This window comes from Lactuca virosa, chromosome 2 (assembly GCF_052849685.1).
Source record: "Lactuca virosa cultivar CGN04683 chromosome 2, Lactuca_virosa_CGN04683_v6, whole genome shotgun sequence".
In the NCBI taxonomy this organism is placed as follows: Eukaryota; Viridiplantae; Streptophyta; class Magnoliopsida; order Asterales; family Asteraceae; genus Lactuca; species Lactuca virosa.
In genome coordinates, this window is record NC_136427.1 from 220,043,695 (window position 1) to 220,063,727 (window position 20,033).

Below are 20,033 nucleotides of genomic sequence, written 5' to 3' on the forward strand. Positions count from 1 at the left end.
AACTACCTCTATGATTAGAAAAGATCCAGATGTGCTCGATCCCAAAACAAACGAGCCAATAAAGATAGTGTTGTGGCCTGCTACTAAACAGCTGAAAGAAATTCCAATTCCTCAACATTTTCAAGATGGATATCTGGATCGGATGGAATTTTGGGCTTACGATGAGGCTACATCCACAATAGCAATCAAGTTTTCAGACAGCGATATTGTCTGTCGACTTGTTGATTCTAAAGATCTTCTGAGGTTCAGGGAGAGAGATATTCACACCTTGGCAAAACATCAAATTATTTGCAAGTCGGAGGTTATGGAGCCTGCTGCCAAAGAGTTCACGGACATGGTTGCTAAGATAATTGACAATAGGCTATGGATGGGGGCAATAGATAGATCGAATGTGAGGCTGCTAGAGAACCCATGATAAAAGAAGACCGAGCTTATGCTAGCCACAAACCAAGGGGAGATTGATAGGTCATAGATTAGTGGTTTGGGCTAGGCAATCATTTGTATAAGTCTTATAGGGTCTTGATCATGTTAGAGGTGTTTTGTAGCTTGTTGATGTGTGTTTACGGCTGAGTTGGTGTTCACGGCCGTAAACATGTTTACGGCCGTGAACTTGTTTATGGCCAGTCAGTCCCTATAAATAGTATGTGTCAGAGTCTGTCAGAAGTGACGTATCATAAGTGTTTACGGTCAACTGTGTGTAATTCAAGGTGTACCAGACGTTCTTCCTTAATAGACGTGTGCATTGCTTGATAATTCTCTTCTTCTACACATTCTTGTTATTGATTGTTTTGATCACTGGTTTGGATCTTGTAATTGGGACCTTACAATTTTAAAATTAAAAATTGAATGAGTTGAGTAGGTTGGGAAATTTCTGGTTCCATATGTTGTGGGTTGGAAAATATGGAAAAAAAACTAATATGAAGCTCATGTGACAGTGGATTGAATGGGTTGGGAGGTAATGACTCCCTCCACCCTCATAAGTAACCATTATGTAGAGATTTTGTTTCAATAATTGAACTTGTTCAATCCCTATCATAATTAATCTTTTTTAATGGCCCCTTGTGATTTATCAAACAAAACCCTTAGACATTGATGATATTAAGAATTCTTAAACATAAACACTTTCAACAACATTATATATAGAAATGGTTTCGATAATTTAACTTGTCTATTCGAATTATTTTAATTTTTTTTAAAGCATTTTGATTTGTCAAGCATAACCCTTTAAGATTCTTCTATCTTTTTAATCAATTTTAAACGGTGATGATGGTTTTGACAATATGGTTGTACACTAAAAAACTCCCCATTTTTTTTTACAATTTATTAATTTTATCATGACCTAAAGTTGTCAAATTGCAGCAGATGGCCTAAAAAATATTTGGGTCTCATGGCTTTATAATTGATATGTTATCTACGTCAAAGGAAATTTATAAAAGGTATTTCAATTTTCACGTCATGAACGGAACTGAAAATGAACTTCAATTCACTTTATTCCCATGCAAAATTGCAAATGCATTTATGTATGGTACACGCACCCCACCGAGACGTATAAGAAGGATGCATGAATTAATCAGCATGAATTCCTGGGATAAAACTTAACTATGGTTACAAATACCCAACCCTGGTTAAAACTCTAGTTAACAAGCATGTAGGTCCCACTCAAAACCCTTTAAATAGGACCCTTATACTGCATTCACTTCTCACCACCTTCTCAACTCTATTCCACCATAATTCATATTACATCTGTTTCATGATCGAAGCATTCGAAATTTTCTCCTCGATTGAGTTCTAGTTGTTCATTATTTCCGGTGAGTTATCCCGTATCCGTCTCTCCTTTGTAATAATTTTTAGGTTTTGATGAATGATGAAGCTAGAATTGATGATTGATTGATTTTAATTATGAATGTGAAGGAAGTACTAATCCAGCAAGAGATCGATCGATCGAGATGGCGTCGAACGGAAATGGAAATGCGAGCGTAGCCACCGGAAAAGGTAGCGGTGGTAGGAACGGACTGCCGAAGATACAAACGCAGAAGAGACAGAACGCGATTTGTCACGATGACACTGCGCCGACGGTGAAGGCGCAGACCATCGATGAGCTGCACTCACTTCAGCGGAAGAAATCGGCACCGACAACGCCGCTCGACGGTGTTCAAGGTGCTTTTGCTAATTTGACGGAGGAGGAACGCCATAAACAGCAACTCCAGTCCATCAGGTATATCGATTATCGACACGTGTTCGCAACGTACATTTTATTTGATAAAGTAATTAACAATTATTTAAATAATCAAAATTGGATTCTGTTGATTGTGTTAGAGTGGACCCCAGTTATTGGTTGGTAGTAAAATTACGTTCAATAACTTTGTCAGACCATTTATCTCTTAAAGTCTGTATAAATTTAATAAACATAGGGCATATGACTCCTATAATAATTATGATCTTATAGAAAAAATAAGAAGTTTGCTAGTATTTTTTCTAATTATTATTATGAATATGAATTTATCCTATAAGTTTGTAGATGAAATTAAGTTTTAAATATAATTCTTCACGTTATCTCAATGGTAAAAACTTGGCTATCTTCGTATATGGCTTCCAAGACGCTATGCCAAGAATCCGATGCCAGTTTACATGGCACATCGCTAAACTTCTGATTTATTCTTTACAAGAATAAATTCTGTCTTCAAGAAGTAAGCATACTAGGATTGTTTTTCAAATAACATTTGATGACAACTTAATATTTTTTTTAAACAGTTAGAAGATCATATTAATTAAGAATACAAACCTTTATTTAACTTTTCATTGATACATTATATGAACGTATATCCACATATTATTTGGATCCATCTATTAACTTTAAAAAAAAAACACAAAATTGAATTCATGTATCGTAATAAAACTTTTGTTACGTGTGTACTAACTTTTTTAATATGTACATATGCATTAACGTGTGCATACATCTATGCTTGTGTAGACTCGCGTGAGATTTGTGAATGATATTTTTGTGTAAGTTTCAATCATTGAATTGACTAAATTGACCCATCATTATTAAACATACCATAAGTTTTTATAGACTATTATATGAAATTATGATTAATGCCTGTGTGTACAATTTTGTCTATCCTTAAATACTATTTTAATTTAAATCCTATGTAATTTAATAACTCTGTTTATTTTTGAACAAAGAACATTTTGTATATTGGAACGTTACCTTTCTCAATATTTTTTTCTTCAATAAATAATTTTTATTCTATTAGGATCGGTAATTCTTCAATGGTCATGTGAAAGATAGTTTGGAATCTCTTTTTCGAAACGCAAAAAATATTCAGCCATTAAATTGCTATCAAATTCAAACATTCAATTTCACAATATCTAATTATTGAAACTGTATTTTGAGTGTTCAATAATCTAAATTATTACTTTTTTTTTACAGTGCATCGTTGGCGTCACTGACAAGAGAAACCGGACCCAAGTTGGTAAGAGGAGATCCGGCCCGACAGTCAGAGACCCCTAGGGTTTCACACGCCCCTGACCACCATTTTGCCCCAACATTCTCTGCTAGTGACAGCTCTCTCAAATTCACCCATGTCCTCTACAATCTCTCCCCCGCAGGTAATTTATCTCCATTTTACACTTCAATAACACCTTCCAAACATTGCAACAATGGCAATAATCGCTAATATTTTGATATGCAGAGCTATATGAGCAGGCGATCCACTACGAAAAAGGATCGTTCATAACATCGAGTGGCGCATTGGCAACATTATCTGGTGCGAAAACTGGTCGCTCTCCGAAGGATAAGCGTGTGGTTAGGGATGAGACCACCGAAGATGAGTTATGGTGGGGCAAGTATGTTTCCAATCCCTCCAAATTTAGTTGCTGATGTCATCAATAGTTACTCGCACTACTGAATACTGATCTGGATTCGTCATCTTGATCATAAATCGGTTTTGAAATGTGTGCAGGGGTTCCCCGAATATCGAGATGGATGAGCACACCTTCTTGGTCAACAGAGAAAGAGCTGTCGATTACTTGAATTCATTGGACAAGGTATTACATATATTTTCTTTGGTTATTTTTCTCAATTAATTGAAGTTTGATTTTTTTATCGGTATTTTGACTATAACGTGACTAATCTCACCATAAAGTCTTTATTTTAGGCTTGTAAATCTGAAACAAAAGCAATATCAACCTAGGAACTAGAAAGTATAAGAAATACAGAGATAATATAGAGGTCCCCACTATTATAATGAGATATATAATCAATGAAGGAAAAAATGATGGGCAAGATATGTGAAGATAAAGGATAGATGAATCTTTCTTGTCTCTTTTCTATTAAAGTGTCAAAACTGGTTACTGATCTCATCTCTTGGCCTCGAAAGAGGTGACCTTTGTCGTTTATCCATATCGTATTTTTGTTATTTTATTGTTGTATGTTACAAAATAATCATATAGATTTGAAATTAACTGTACACCTACTAAAACTTTCAGGTAGTTGTGAATGATCAATTCTTGAACTGGGATCCAGAAAACCGAATCAAAGTCCGAATCGTATCCGCTAGAGCTTACCACTCTTTGTTCATGCACAACATGTAAGCAAATAATAAAATAACAACAAATACATTTTATGTGTTTCTATTTGTGATTCCCAGATAGATACTCAAAATCCAAGCCCACTCCAGATAAGTATTTTATATTTTCAACAAGGTGTCATAATTAAATTCTATAATAAAAAGGTAAAAAAATAGATAAGATAATAAAAAATAAATGTGTGTAAGAGTACACGACGAGTGGATAACTGGGTAGGTTGCAGGTGCATCCGACCCACAGCCGAAGAACTGGAGAATTTCGGTACTCCGGACTTCACTATTTACAATGCTGGACAGTTTCCTTGTAATCGTTACACACACTACATGACATCATCCACTAGCATAGATTTAAATCTCGGTAGACGAGAAATGGTAATTCTCGGCACACAATACGCCGGGGAAATGAAGAAAGGTCTTTTCGGTGTCATGCATTATCTCATGCCTAAACGCCAAATCCTCTCCCTTCATTCTGGTTGCAATATGGGCAAAAATGGCGATGTTGCCCTCTTCTTTGGTTTGTCAGGTAAGCCCCCAAGCCTCATCGTCATCCAACGGTGAGGATCATTAATCGTCCCACACGTGTCACATCACTAATCCCTCTCATACCTACTACCTGGCATTATCATATCATTTTAAGCAGGATGACTATTAATGACTAGGCTTCTTGATAATTTATTTATTTTTTGTATCTTATTTATTTTATTACTTTTGAAATAGGTACCGGAAAGACAACTTTGTCTACTGATCATAATCGATATTTAATTGGAGACGATGAACATTGCTGGAGTGATAAAGGTGTATCGAATATCGAAGGTGGTTGTTATGCCAAATGTATCGATCTCTCTAGGGAAAAAGAACCGGATATATGGAACGCTATTAAATTTGGAACCGGTATGATTCATTTATATATTTTTAATTTTTAATTTAACAACATGTAGTAAAATTAATTATTACCTTCTTTTGTAATTTCAGTGCTGGAAAATGTTGTATTTGATGAACATACTAGAGAGGTGGATTATCTAGACAAATCTGTCACAGGTATAAGTTTTATATGATTTAATGCAAATTTGGTCCCTATACTTTACTAAAATCGCAAGTTTGGTCCAGTTTTTAAATAAAAACCTTTTTTTCCTTGAAATGCAGAGAACACACGTGCGGCATACCCGATCGAGTACATCCCAAATGCTAAAATCCCCTGTGTTGGTCCACACCCTAAGAATGTTATTCTGTTGGCATGTGATGCATTTGGTGTACTCCCTCCAGTGAGCAAGCTTAACCTTGCTCAGACTATGTATCACTTCATCAGCGGCTATACAGCACTGGTACAGTTTTGTTTTATTTTTCTGTAACATTAAATTATTTTTATTTAATGTAAATAAATTGATGGATTTGTTTTATATTTATGAAGGTGGCTGGGACTGAGGAGGGTGTTAAGGAGCCACGTGCGACATTTTCCGCCTGCTTTGGTGCGGCATTTATTATGTTACATCCTACTAAATATGCAGCAATGCTCGCTTCAAAAATGGAGAAACATGGTGCTACTGGGTGGCTTGTTAACACCGGTTGGTCAGGTGGCAGGTATATAATATATAAACACATCTTGTTTTGTTGGGAAAATGGTTTCAAAGATACGTATTTTGAGTCCCTATATATTTTTGTAGCTATGGTTCTGGGAGTCGAATGAAATTGGCGTACACTCGGAAGATCATTGATGCGATTCATTCTGGGAAACTTTTGAGTGCTAATTACAAGAAAACCCAAGTGTTTGGGTTGGAGATCCCAACTGAGGTGGAGGGTGTGCCTTCGGAGATTCTTGATCCAGTGAACACTGTAAGGCTTTTGGCTGATTTTATAAAATTAATTTTAAGTTTTTGATTGTTTATTTTGATATATGGAATGCAGTGGTCCGACAAGAAGGCATATAAGGAGACACTGTTGAAGTTGGGTGGGTTGTTCAAGAACAATTTTGAGGTGTTTCTCAACTATAAAATTGGGAAGGATGATAAGCTGACTCAGGAGATTGTTGGTGCTGGTCCAAAATTTTGATTCAAAGGAAGATGAATTGGTGATGGGAATCAAGGCTTGTTGGCCTCACAACGGATGTATATTAGTCTAGTTGTGTGTTTCTATTTACTAAAGGATTATAGTTATCGTGATTTTCTGTTGCGGTTTAAGCTTTATATTATCTAATGAAAAAAAGCTCCTCGTGTTGTATTTTTAAATAATTTGATTGTATCTATAACACTTATATTCAATTCAACAGCCTTGATTCGATCTTGACGGAACAACTCTTGCAACAACTTATTCTCTATGTCGGAGCTCGATAAAGTTGTGAACTAGATTAAACTGAAACTACTTGATAAAGCTCGATCCACCTATGGGATTACCATGATTACCTAGAAAGATATGCATTTGCCATTTTATGGAACAAAAACGCTATTTATTGTATTGGGCTTGGGTGGTGGTGGGTGACATTTGGATACCGGGCTTATCTAGTTATCTTCTATTGACTATATATGAGTTTACTCTAGTGGTAGGACCATCAAAGGGCCTGGGGCAGCCTGAAAGTGGCTAAAGAGGCCTGGTCAAACAGGGCCCAATACAGTTATGAAAGTTGGAAGGCCTGTCCGATTTTGGTTGGTTATGGTTTTTTGAAGTCCAAACTGTTTAACGAACTAACCGGACTGGTTTAGGATTGAGCAGTGGTCCAATCTAGATTGACCGGTTTGTGTTCGCTCCAACATTTTGGACTTCAATCACTTTCAAGATGGTCTCATATCGGTTCGAGACAATCTTAAACCGGTCTCTGAAAAACTGATATTATTATCAATATTGGACTCAATGGCTAATTTTCCTCCAACGACTACATAATTGACTACTTTTCAACCTAGACCGCTCTCGACAATAACATATGGTTAGTTGATGCTACGTAGCTGTATAATTTTTTAACCCAAATACTCTCCCTTTCCAACCATTTTTTCATATCAATATCTTCTTTTGTATTCTCTCATTTTAATACGGATATTAGTTGTATGCTTACAATGTCCGACAGAAAAAGGCAGCAGTCATCATGCCACTCACTCAAATTTTGATCCAAAAGCGGCATTCGATATTTAAGCATGTACAAAAACACAAAGGATTCCAACATAAACCGTTCCCTTTTTATTACTTTAAGAACCAGTTGGTTTTCATAGACTTGCATAAGAAACCTTACTACAATCACACTCACACTCGAATGATTATGATTACAACTGAAAACAATGATTATGATTACAACTAAAAACAAGAACAATAGTAGAATTACAAACTCAAGAACTCAACAAAAGAAACCCTAAATACAAACAAGAGGATGAGAGAGTATATGAAAGACGAACAAGAACAAAATGAGTTGAATTATGCCTCCTTTGCCTTGCAGTCTTCAATATATACGCTAGATTGAATACCGGTTCAAGTCCGGTGTAAACCCGGACCAAACCCGACGAATCTGACCCGGTTAACCGGGTGTTTGAAAAACTTTGACAAGCATGAGCCGTAATCCATTTACTTTTCAAAATAACACACATACCCCTTAGAACTTTAACTGATACTTGTCAATATTACATAACTCACCCTTTAACATAATAAATAACAAAACACATTTAATTTCCATATTGTTTACAATTTTGAACTTGTATATATATAATTTTTAACAAAGCATAAACCTACGTGGATATCGGGTGTGAAGTGATGATATGACACAAAACGAAATTTTGATAAAATTGAAATATGAATTTGTGTTCGTGTTTAGTGTAAAAAATATGACGTCGTGTTTGTGTTTAAATTTCAACACAAAATTAACACAATACTAACATGTGTTTTTCATGTTTTGTATGATTAAATATGAATTAAATAAGCTAATGATTATTTTTATGTTATTTTTGTCGTGTTTCAATTGGGTTGTTTCCGTGAGTAAAAAAACACGACATTGTGTTACCTAAAAATTATCGTGTCATGTCGTGTCACACATAAAAACGATAATATTACTCGATTTGACAATACTAACAAATATCTTGTAGAATGCTTAACCAACATTGAACAAAAATATTTTGAAAGACGAAATGCAACGATCCGTCATCATATATTAACACCGATGTTGAAGAAAACGACAAAGACTTTATTGTTGACACTCCAAAATGATTTTTTTCACCACAAGTACATCATTCAACGCCACCCCCAACCAATAATACACATATATCGACAAAACTACAATTATTGGAATTTCCCTCCGGTTATGTATTCTTAATGATACGTTTATGTTTTAAAATTTATGTAATATTATAAAACAATTTCTAAGTTTGTTTTATTATTAAAGTGTTTTATATTAATGTTAAACAACAAGACCGCACAAAGCGATCAACAAAAAAAAATATGGAAACCAAACTGAAAAAAGATCGAAACCAATTCGACGATCACAAGGAGCACCATACTAAAATTGAACCAAAAAATATCTCCCCACATTGGTCCTTTTTAACACTAGTTCACCCGATACCGAAAAAAGACCAAACCATCTGGTACCAAAGTACCAAACTAAGACCGATTTTATTTACCTCTAAATCGATTATGCATACCCAATTAAGAAGGTTGGGTTGTGACCCTAAAACCATGGTGATTATTTTTCTTTTGATTTTTACTGATTAGTAAGTTGTGTCGTTTTTTAATCAGTTAAAAAATCAATCATATAACTATTTACAAAGGCCCATTTCTAATCGGGTATAGGTTGGTTATAACTTTCTTTTACCAAACATGAGATCTAATTAGAGGAGCACAACCCCAACTAGTTTGTTTAAAATTCGATATATAAACGAAACTAGTTTGTTAAGTAACCGATTTTTAGAAAATGCACATTTCATATTAGGCCAGAGAACGATTTTAAGTGTTAAAGCTCGGTCACATACGCATGAAAAGTATATCGCTACCTCTGAACGGAAGGGTCTCTGTCATGTAGTTTTTTTTTACTAAACTTTTTTTTATTCAAACAAGAACTCAAATTCATTGCTCTCAGGAAAAATCTCACTGTGTATCTTGTTATTAATCGACTGCTTCTAATGTGCGGCTAATCATTCTTCGCGGCGAGAACATCTCTCTATTTAAAAGTGGGAACGAAGGCCTCGACCAGCAACCCATATTTTTGGTTAGAAAGTAATTGCAAATGAAAGAAAAATTTGTGTGCATTATCCATAAAATGGAGCGACTCTTTTGAATCTGTCCCGCTCTCCATACCTCACTTTTTGGAGTATGAGGTGAATTTTGTTGAGCTAATTTCCCAAAATAAACCCCTTATAATGTTTTTGACATCATATTATACTATAAATGAAATATTTTTCGTATCATCATATGCATTTAAAACTTTAATGACCTTTTAATTTTCAACTTAATACAATTAATATATTAATATAAAATATGTTATTAAATACAAAATATTATCTTATATTGGTAGACTTTTAAAATGATTATTATAATAATTTTATTTGTTACTAATATTATGTTAAATTCAAAACATAAATCAAAATAAAAATAAGCTTGAAAAATATATTCAAAATGTTATTTTTAAAATAGTTAAAAATGTTTTAAGTATTGTAAATATATAAAATATTATATTATTATTGATAGACTTTTGAAAAGATTCTTATAATATTAATTTAAATATTATTTTAAATCCAAAACATAAATCAAAATAAAAAATAAACTTAAAAAATATATTCAAATATTATTTTTCAAAATAGTTAAAAAGGTTTAAATATTGTAAATATAGAACGACAAACCAAATTAAATAAAAAAATATCATGTAACACCCGATCCTTGCAGGTAAATTCATTTCCTTATCTTTTAAAATGGAAATGTTGAATTTTGATATACGCATTGCGTAGATAGCCTTCTACGCGCTGCATAGAAGGAATCTTGGAGACGGAGCTTTAATGATCTACTCAGGGCGTAGATCTTAGTATGCATGGCATACTTGGCCAAAGCCCAAACCCAAATTTCGGAGTTTTGAGCCATATTTAAGGAATTAAACTTTCATGGCCCTTCCATCCTCAGCCTCCAATCCCCCAAACGTTTCCTTTGAAACCCTAACTCCATTTTGGTGCATTGTGAGCTTAAAGAGTGTTTTTGGGTGCTTTTGAAGAAATAAGAAGGTGGTGGAGTTGTTGGAAGCTTGAATCAACATTGGATCTGGAAGTCCTTTCCTTCCATTCATCTCCTGAAGGTATAATTTTTGTACTTTTATGCTTCCATTGTTAGATCTAGCTTAAATGTTACATTTATGTCATTTTTGTCCCATAAATCGGTCTATTTGAGTGTGAATTGTTCTAGATCTTGTAAAGTGCATTTCCAGATGTATTTGTGGGTATTAAGTCATAAAAATGGGATATTGGTCATTTCTAACCATCCATGCATGAGTTTTTTGGCCCATATGAGTCGTGCTAGTGCACAAAGTTTGGAACTTGATCACTTAATACATTTATTTAGACCACATATGAGAGTTGGACGTGGTGTCTTTCTGTATGAAGCACTTAATGGAAAGTTTGGCTTCAACGTAAGTACGCACGACGTACCTATGGCTACGCATCGCGTAGCCTTGTTCTGTCCTGTAAAATTCATATGATGCTTTACATAGGGGCGTAGAGCTGTTACGCATGGCGTAACCTGGCTAATGTTGACTTTTTGACTTTTTTACCGTTGACCGTTGCCTTTGACCAAGTTTGACTTTAGGCCAAATGGAGTAATTTGAGTAGTATATTGAAGCTTGGTCCCTGTTTGATGTTTAGGGGATCTGTAGAGCAAGTATTTGGAGCACTGGTCAGTTCAACCATCTTCTAGACTTTGAGGTGAGTTTCCTCACTATACCCATTGGTCGAAGGCACCAATGTCGGCCCACTAGGTTGTGTTACGTATCATGGTATATAGGATGTTGCTATGCTGTAGTAACCTATTAGATTGGTAGATCTGTATAATTACTTGTACTTGCTGATTATTGTTTATCTGTAGAGGCGGGAGGCCAACAAACCCTAGATGGGTGGGTTGAGGTGTAACACCCTGTTTCGAATCGTTTCATAATTCGGGGCCGTGACCCAAAGACCAGTTATCATAAGGATTCAGGACTTGGGTGATAGTGAGATTTAGGACCCTTTGGATGTTGGTAATGTAGATTAGATGATCCGAGAGTTCGGTTGGTGCTTTGGAGCCCATGGGTATAACCGTAAAATGATGGTTTGGGCCTTTTATGAATTTTGGATTTAAGTTCGGGAAGTTTTAAGGAAAAAGAGATTTGATAGGATTATAGAGCTTCTCATTACCTTTCTGTGGATATAAAGATTGTCGAAAACGGAGTTGAGATGAAGACGTTATGAACGTTTGAAGTTAGGAGGGTTTTGGGGCTTAGTCTAGTACGCTGGACGTACTTGGAGTACGCTGGGCGTACTAGGCATACATGGAGTACGTTGGACGTACATGGAGTACACTGGGCGTACTATGCATTCATGGAGTACACTGGGCGTACCTGGAGTACGTTGGGACTACGCGATCAGTGCCCAAACCCTATTTTCGAGGTTTGAGCCTTAGTTAAGCTCCTTAACTTCCCCAAACCCATTCCATTCTTAGCCTCCACCTCTCCAACACCCTCCCTTGAAACCCTAACCCTAGTTTGAGCCTTGTAAGCAAAAAGAATGTGTTTTTAAGTGCTTTGGAGTGTTCTTGGTGCATCTTGGAGAAGAAGGAGCTCATTGGAGAAGTGTTAGTTGCATTGGAACTTGTATATCCAGACTTTGTTCACATTGATCTTTCTTCTAGAGGTAAAAATTTGAATCTTGATGATGCATTAGATAGATCTAGCTACTCTTGGGTGTTATGAGCTTTAGTCACTTTAGTGCATAAAGTTTAGATCTTGAAAGTTTGTGACCTTGTTATGGATAAAGTTGGAAGCTTTATCTATCTAAACATCATATTAATTCAGATCTAAAAGCTTGAGACTTGGACTTAATGGATTAAGTTGGAAAAGATGCACTTTTGGTCCCTTTAAGACTTGAAGACTAGATCTTGGTTGGTTGGACCATTCTAATGGATAAAGTTCGAAACTTTATCCATTATGAGTTATTAGGAACAATAAAAATATCATGTTGATGGGTTTTGATGAATCATGCTTAAGTTGATGTTCATATTATGGGTTTAGATGGATAAAATCGGGTTTTGGATTAAGACCTGCAAAAACATAAAGTTGGCAACTTTATGGCTTACTACGTTTTAAGGAGCCTAGATCTGAAGTTGGACGTCATGTCTTAACCGATTAAGACCTTAAAAATGGAAGTTGGTCATCTGGGGCGTACGCAGGGCGTACGCATATGTACGTTGCGCGTACGTGCCGAAGGACCCGATGCTGTGAGGGTTTTGAGTACGCCATGCGTACTCCGAGGGTACGCTGAGCGTACTCACCAGAGGGAAGACTTGGGCTTATGAATTTTGGGCTGTTTTGGGGCTTAAGGACTTTGGGCCCTTGTTGGGCCATGAGTTTTTCTATGATGGGCTTTTAGACTTGGACCCATTTTTGACATGACATATCTTTTGGGCCTTGGGACTAATTGTATGTGGGCCTTGGTGGTTTAGGCCCAATAAGGCAAGGATTAAGTAACTTTTTCCCTTAAAGACAGGATTTGGGGTTTGGACCCTCGTGGCAGGCTATTCACCTAATTTCTAATTAGGGTTTATTTTACTTGTGATTTAGAGTGAGAGAATTTTGCGAGTCAGCAACTCGAGTGTGATTTGATACCTTCATTTTGAGGTGAGTTTCCTTCACTGTATCCGTGGGTCGAAGGCACCAATGCCGACCTGCTAGTTTATGATGTAGTATGATGCTTGTCTTCATGACAAATGTCAGTTATGCCTGTATTTTCTTGATGACTCTATGATTCTTTTGTTAAGATATTATGTGGTAGTGGTAGGGGTGAAATAGACCCGATACCGGTTGAAATAGACCGAAGGGGAATGCAAGCACCCAAATATGCTTGATTGTATCCAGTTGAAATAAACCGAAGGGGCTTTCAAGCACCCATATATGCTTGACTGTATCCGGTTGAAATAGACTGAAGGGGATTGCAAACACCCAGATATGCTTCACTGTATCCGGTTGAAATAGACCAAAGGGGATTGCAAGCACCCATATATGCTTGACTGTATGTTTGTATGGTATGGGGTGTTTTGGGAGAACTCACTAAACTTTGTGGTTACGGTTTTCAGTTATGTTTACGATACTTTCAGCTTGAAAGGGAATGGTTCGACCTGATCGCACTGCATCCACCTATGTTTTTCCGCATCACGTGATTTTGGGATTTTGTACTCTGATAATATTTTATTATGATATACTCTTGACTGTCTTGATATGATTATCATATGATCAGAATGAATTTAAAAATGAAAATTTTATCTGATTTTTGAGATGTTACATGAGGTGGTACTGCTTCGTGCGGTAGACCAACAAACCCGAGATGGTTGAGTTGAGACTATAAGCCAACAAACTCTGGATGGTTGGATTGAGGAAATATGACAACGAACCCTGGATGGTTTGGTTGAGGCCATAGGCCAACAAACCCTGTATGCATGTATTGTACTTGTTATTATTGTGTGAAGTATTTTGGGGTAACTCACTAAGAATTGACTTACAATTGTGGATTTCAATATTTCAGGTACTTCAGATGATTGGGGGAAGACAAAAGCTTGATCGTACACATCATCCTATGGAGTTTTTATGATTTGAGAGATGTTTTGATAATTTGATTTTTTTTACTATGATTTGAAAACAATGTTTGTATAAGGTATGGTTTATGAAAATGGTTTCTGAAAACAAATTTTTTTTTCATGATTTTTGGGATGTTACATATCAAAAACTATCTTTTTTATAATTCATATCTTTCTTAGTAAATGGTTTTCAATTTATTAACAAAAAATATTACATTGCATTAACTTATAAATAATGGTACATATATCAATTAACCATCATGATCGAAATTAAAAAATTAATAGATAAGTAATTTTTAAATTAATCAATCATAACGTTAAATCGTAATACTAAATCAAAAACTATGTTTTGTTTTATTTAAACACAAACCGCGAATAGATGTTATTGAATGATATTATTCTGATAGATGTGTATTTTATAATATGGTTCAAAATAATTACAAATTTATATATCAACTTAGAGTAAGAGATTATTTTATAGTTAATGTCTTATTATTTTCAACATATATATGTGCAAAATTTAATTATATAGTTTTATTATGCACAACGCGTAGATATTTGTCTGGTTTTGTGAAAGAAAGAGAATTTGTTACTCAAATACACCTTTGAAGGAACCCTAATTGACCCGATCAAGAATCACGTCGAAATAGGTTGCCATAATTCGATGTGTGTGTTCGATGAAAAGAAACAAGAGAGAGATGGAAACGAATATATGTTATATGAGTCTTGAATCAAGCCCTAGAACTTTAGAAATCAAATATGAAGGAATATGTGGACTAATATATGTGGCTACTGCTGTGTAAAACCTGACCAGCACCCCTCTGCAGTTGCGTCATTGTCTTCTGGCACCGTGGAACCAACGTGGTTGCGCACCTCCATCGCATTAGCGAGGTTGCTGTCTTTCTTCCAAAATTTTGTTTTGGTCTATGTATCTCTCTCTCTCTCTCTCTCTCTCTCTCTATATATATATATATATATATATATATATATATATATATATATATATATATATATATATATATATATATATATATATATTAATCGAGCACTCGTTGATTCTTAATCTCTCCTCTCGTCTTGTTGATTCACGTATACATGCACACATGTAAATTATTTATTTAACAGATAAATAAGAAGACGAATCCCGTCAACACCATCTTCTTGCATAAAAAAAAACAAATCAAATTAAACAACACAGAATGTGAAGCCACCTGTCATTCCACATCAGCCAAAACTCCGTCATAGCGCCATGTTGGCTCCCCGTAACAACTAGCTATGAACTAGGGATGGGCATTTGACCCGGTAGAGCCGAACCAGACCAAAATAACTAGAGTCGACTCCCCAGACCGGACCACAATTACAATATATCGATGCAGTTCCCGATTCCAAGATATCCACTTTTTGGTTTTTGGGTATTCGGTTCTCGGGCCTGAAACCAAAAACCGGTTCTAGAAAAAACATTTCGTTGGCTAAACCCGATTCTAGAAACGAAAACCTATGGTACTCTATTTTTGTGCATTTCGGTTATTGGGTATTCGGTTCCTGGTTGGGGTTGGAACCAATATTCATACCTACTATGGAGTGGTAACATGAGAAACCTGTTACCTAACTAACATTTATGACAAAAACTTTTGTATTGTCCAGACATCTACACACATAAATTTAAGAGTTTTTTTTTTTTTTTTTTTTTTTTTTTTTTTTTTTATATAATTCAAAAAAAAAAAAGAAGCTTAAAAGTGTTCATGTCTGCGTTTTCATATGTGTAGGTCGTATATCAGAATTCAGAAGCAGTCGTTTTATCTCCATTGAAGACATGATTATCTAATTATAAGTAGAAGAAACACAAGTCCATAACCACTTTTAAGTTTTAAGTTTTGACTTTCGTATCAAGGTTTAGAGCTCCGTAGACGATCTCCAAAACCTGCCTCTGTTCTCAACAATGGCTTCATCGGAAGAACCCGATAGCACCGCCTCCATGCCCCAACCCTACAGGCTAAAGCAAACCCTCACAGGCCACAAACGTTCCATCTCCAGCGTCAAATTCTCCGACGACGGCAAGCTAATCGCCACCTCTTCCGCCGACAAGACAGCCCGCACATGGTCCACCTCCGATGGATCTCCTCTCCAAGAATTCATCGGCCACGAACAAGGAATCTCAGACGTCGCATTCTCCTCCGACGCTCGGTACCTCGCCACCGCTTCCGATGACAAGACCGTCCGCCTCTGGGATGTATCCACCGGCTCACTCGTCAAAACCCTAACCGGACACACAAACTACGTCTTTTGCGTAAATTACAACCCTCAATCGAACATGATTGTCTCCGGTTCCTTCGATGAGACAGTTAGGGTTTGGGACGTGAAATCTGGCAAATGCTTGAAGGTGCTTCCGGCGCATTCTGATCCTGTAACCGCTGTGAACTTCAATCGCGATGGGACATTAATCGTGTCTAGTAGTTACGATGGATTGTGCAGGATTTGGGATGCATCCACAGGGCATTGTATGAAGACTCTGATCGATGATGAAAACCCCCCTGTTAGCTTTGTCAAATTTTCCCCAAATGGAAAATTCATCCTTGTAGGTACCCTGGATAGTACACTGGTAAGTCAATTCTTCTTTCTTCTCTTTGCAATCAGTAATTCATACCTATTTCCCTAAAAAATGCCAATTTTGTGTGATATTTTTGATGCAGAGGTTATGGAATCTATCAACTGGCAAGTTCTTAAAGACTTACAATGGCCACACAAACTCAAAATACTGCATTTCATCAGCATTTTCAATCACAAATGGCAAATACATCGTGAGTGGGTCAGAGGACAATTGTGTATACTTATGGGAACTTCAAACAAGAAAAATAGTCCAGAAACTTGAAGGTCACACAGATGCTGTGATAACAGTTGCTTGTCACCCAACTGAGAATATGATTGCTTCAGGTGCTCTTGAAAATGATAAAACTGTGAAGATTTGGATTCAGGAGGTCAACAAAATAGAAGATCAAACAGATGCAATTGAAACAATAAAACAGTAAGTCATTTCATGGTTTCTATATGCGTTCACAGTTCATTGTCTTCTTTGGATTTTCTCTTTAAAAGATGGCAAGAAACATTCGAATTAGCTGTAGCTTTTTGTATGCAGATTCTGTAGTTTAGTTGGTTTCTTTTGATCATGGTCTCATAATCAAACTGTGTATTTAGGTTGATGTTAAATGTATTCTAAAGTTGAATCTTTTAAGTTATGGACTTTTAAACTTAGGAGTTTGTTTGGCGTTATTGAATGTAATCACAAACAAGATAATGGAATAAGTCATGACATTCAAACGTATAATATGTTATATACAATTATTATTATTTATATATATTAAAACAAATTGGTTTATGAGTAGTATAGTTTTATTGTTTTAGACATTGGCCACAAAGAATAGTTTTAGGGTTTTAGACTTTGGCCTCAAAAGTTTGTTATTTTAGACTTTGGCCATTAAATTTTCTTATTTCAGACTTTGGCCATAAAACTTTCTTATGTTGACAGATTTGGTCTTTAGACTTCCATACGTTTCGTATTTTCCACCCTCTTTGTTGAAAAATAAAATAAACTTAAAACAAATGGTTTCAAACAAATTCCATAGATATACATCGCCTATATTCTATTATCAAGAAACATATTGATGAATACTTGGATTTCAATGTACAACTTGCAACATGGATTTCAGAATTGAAACAAATTGAAGAATCGAACAAAATGGAACGGGTTTCAAAGCCAAATTAAGGGTTTAAGTTTTGATGTTTAAGTAATCACAAGAAGGGGTACTAGAAGGCCAGCCTATTTTCTACATGGAATAGGAAAAATGGGCCCAAAGACAATATCTTCATTTTTGTTTCCTTATAAAAACGAATGAATAAAACTTCACAATTTTGCAACACGGAAAATTGCCTTAAGTTTGGTTTTTAGTTCATCATTCATTTTAATTTTAGTGTGGGTTAAGTTTAGGTTTAATTTTTAACAACTTGTTTGGAAGTGTTTGATTTTAGGGTTTCTCTTGGAAGGAAGGAAGAAGGTTGAGGAGATAATGATAAATTAGTCATTTTTAAAAATCTAAAAGGTAGGATGTTATTGTTAAGTGTAATGAGACTGACCAAATCCACATATGAAACCATGAGAACGACTTCGAAAGAATAAGAAAACTTGGACGAAACTTGAAAGTTTTTATTATGCTACACAGATCAAATATGTATTTTATTCTATAGTATCATTTTTCATTTAATTTAATAGTACAAATTGTAGTCACGTGTTTTGGACTTTTGGGGGTGCTAGAACACATGGATCGGTCCGATCCAATCCAATCAAGTGAAGTCAAATTGATTTTTATTTTTAAAACATTAATACCAATAGTCAAAAATATATTCTAATATGATCAAAATCAACTAAATTATAATTTAACTGGATCGGCTTTTACAATCCGGTTATCAAGAAGCAGGACATTTAAAAGAAAAATACCTTGCATATTAGTCTAACTCTAAACAAAAAGTAATTTTTTTAGTCATGATTTAAAGCTTACGAACAACAATTAAGAAAAAATATATTATAATTTAATAATTTATAGATAAATAACTTTTAAGTGCATATTAAATTTTTTATTGGGTAATAATTACTAATCTATTTAAAAAACAATTTAGTAACTTAATAAATAATTAAAAGATATATATATATATATATATATATATATATATATATATATATATATATATATATATAATAAATTGTTATTCGGTTTTTTAAAATATTCAGTTTTTTATTTTAAAATCGAAATCAATAAATAATAATTCGGTTTTGATAATAACTGATAAAAAAAATTCTGAATATCGGAACCAAATAATCTAATCATTATTCAATTAGAAAATTCAGTTTTATTCTAATAACAATTTTAAAAGAGTTCCAATCCTACATTATTTTAAAAGTTCTAGAATGTATATATAAAGTGTAAACCCTACGAAAGCTTGAACTTATAAAATTTCGGCGATGGCGAAAGCTTGAAATTATTGGTGCTCTTTTTTTTTATTTTTTTATTTTTTTTTCTTCTTCTAGAATCCTTTTAAGATTGGAATTAAATAATATTTTAATTTTTCTCAACTATGGATTAATATATTTCATCTTTAGACTAAATTACAAAAGATGTGGTTTATCATTGTATGGATATAATATAATATTTTTTTCTTTTTTCATTTCACAACAATACCTGTCGTCCCTAAGCTGTTCAATGCAACAACCGACTACCAAGCCATTAAATCTATAAAATGGTCAATTTACCTCCATTTTTTTTTCATGTACTAAGTTTCTTTCATTTTTTTGTTGAGGAACCTTAAAATCAAACCTAATATTTCAAAATCACAAAAACCCATGTCTCATCTTAACGTTGGCCCATGAGATTGCTGAGAGTGGGATTAGTACGGGCTCGACATGCATTGAGTTAGGGCATCTTCAACCCTACACTAAAAATGCATTTTTACACTATAAATTACATTATAATGTTCAAACCTTACACTATATACAATGTTGGATTTTAGTGCAACACTAAATATAATGTTGAATAAAAACAATATACATAGAATATTTTTTTTTTTGGAAACGACAAACGAATTAAGTGGAAGCCTACTCGCAATATTTCAACAAGCACCCCGGGTTCGAGCTCC

General features: G+C 34.8%; 2 protein-coding genes across 2 annotated transcripts; both read left to right on the forward strand.

Moving 5' to 3' along the window:
• Window positions 1-1,697: 1,697 nt before the first annotated feature.
• Window positions 1,698-6,811, forward strand: PCK1 (phosphoenolpyruvate carboxykinase 1). Its single transcript, XM_079079376.1, has 13 exons — window positions 1,698-1,808; window positions 1,912-2,215; window positions 3,431-3,609; window positions 3,693-3,846; window positions 3,963-4,047; window positions 4,489-4,589; window positions 4,811-5,109; window positions 5,304-5,477; window positions 5,559-5,624; window positions 5,730-5,908; window positions 5,995-6,164; window positions 6,248-6,416; window positions 6,489-6,811. Exons 2-13 carry the CDS (start codon window positions 1,947-1,949, stop codon window positions 6,630-6,632), a joined length of 1,989 nt encoding a protein of 662 aa, XP_078935502.1. The 5' UTR covers window positions 1,698-1,808; window positions 1,912-1,946; the 3' UTR covers window positions 6,633-6,811.
• Window positions 6,812-16,112: 9,301 nt separating this feature from the next.
• On the forward strand, window positions 16,113-17,673 carry WDR5A (Transducin/WD40 repeat-like superfamily protein). Its single transcript, XM_079079377.1, has 2 exons — window positions 16,113-16,950; window positions 17,042-17,673. The coding sequence occupies exons 1-2, from the start codon at window positions 16,291-16,293 to the stop codon at window positions 17,375-17,377; spliced, it is 996 nt and encodes a 331-aa protein (XP_078935503.1). The 5' UTR covers window positions 16,113-16,290; the 3' UTR covers window positions 17,378-17,673.
• The last annotated feature ends 2,360 nt before the right edge of the window (window positions 17,674-20,033 follow it).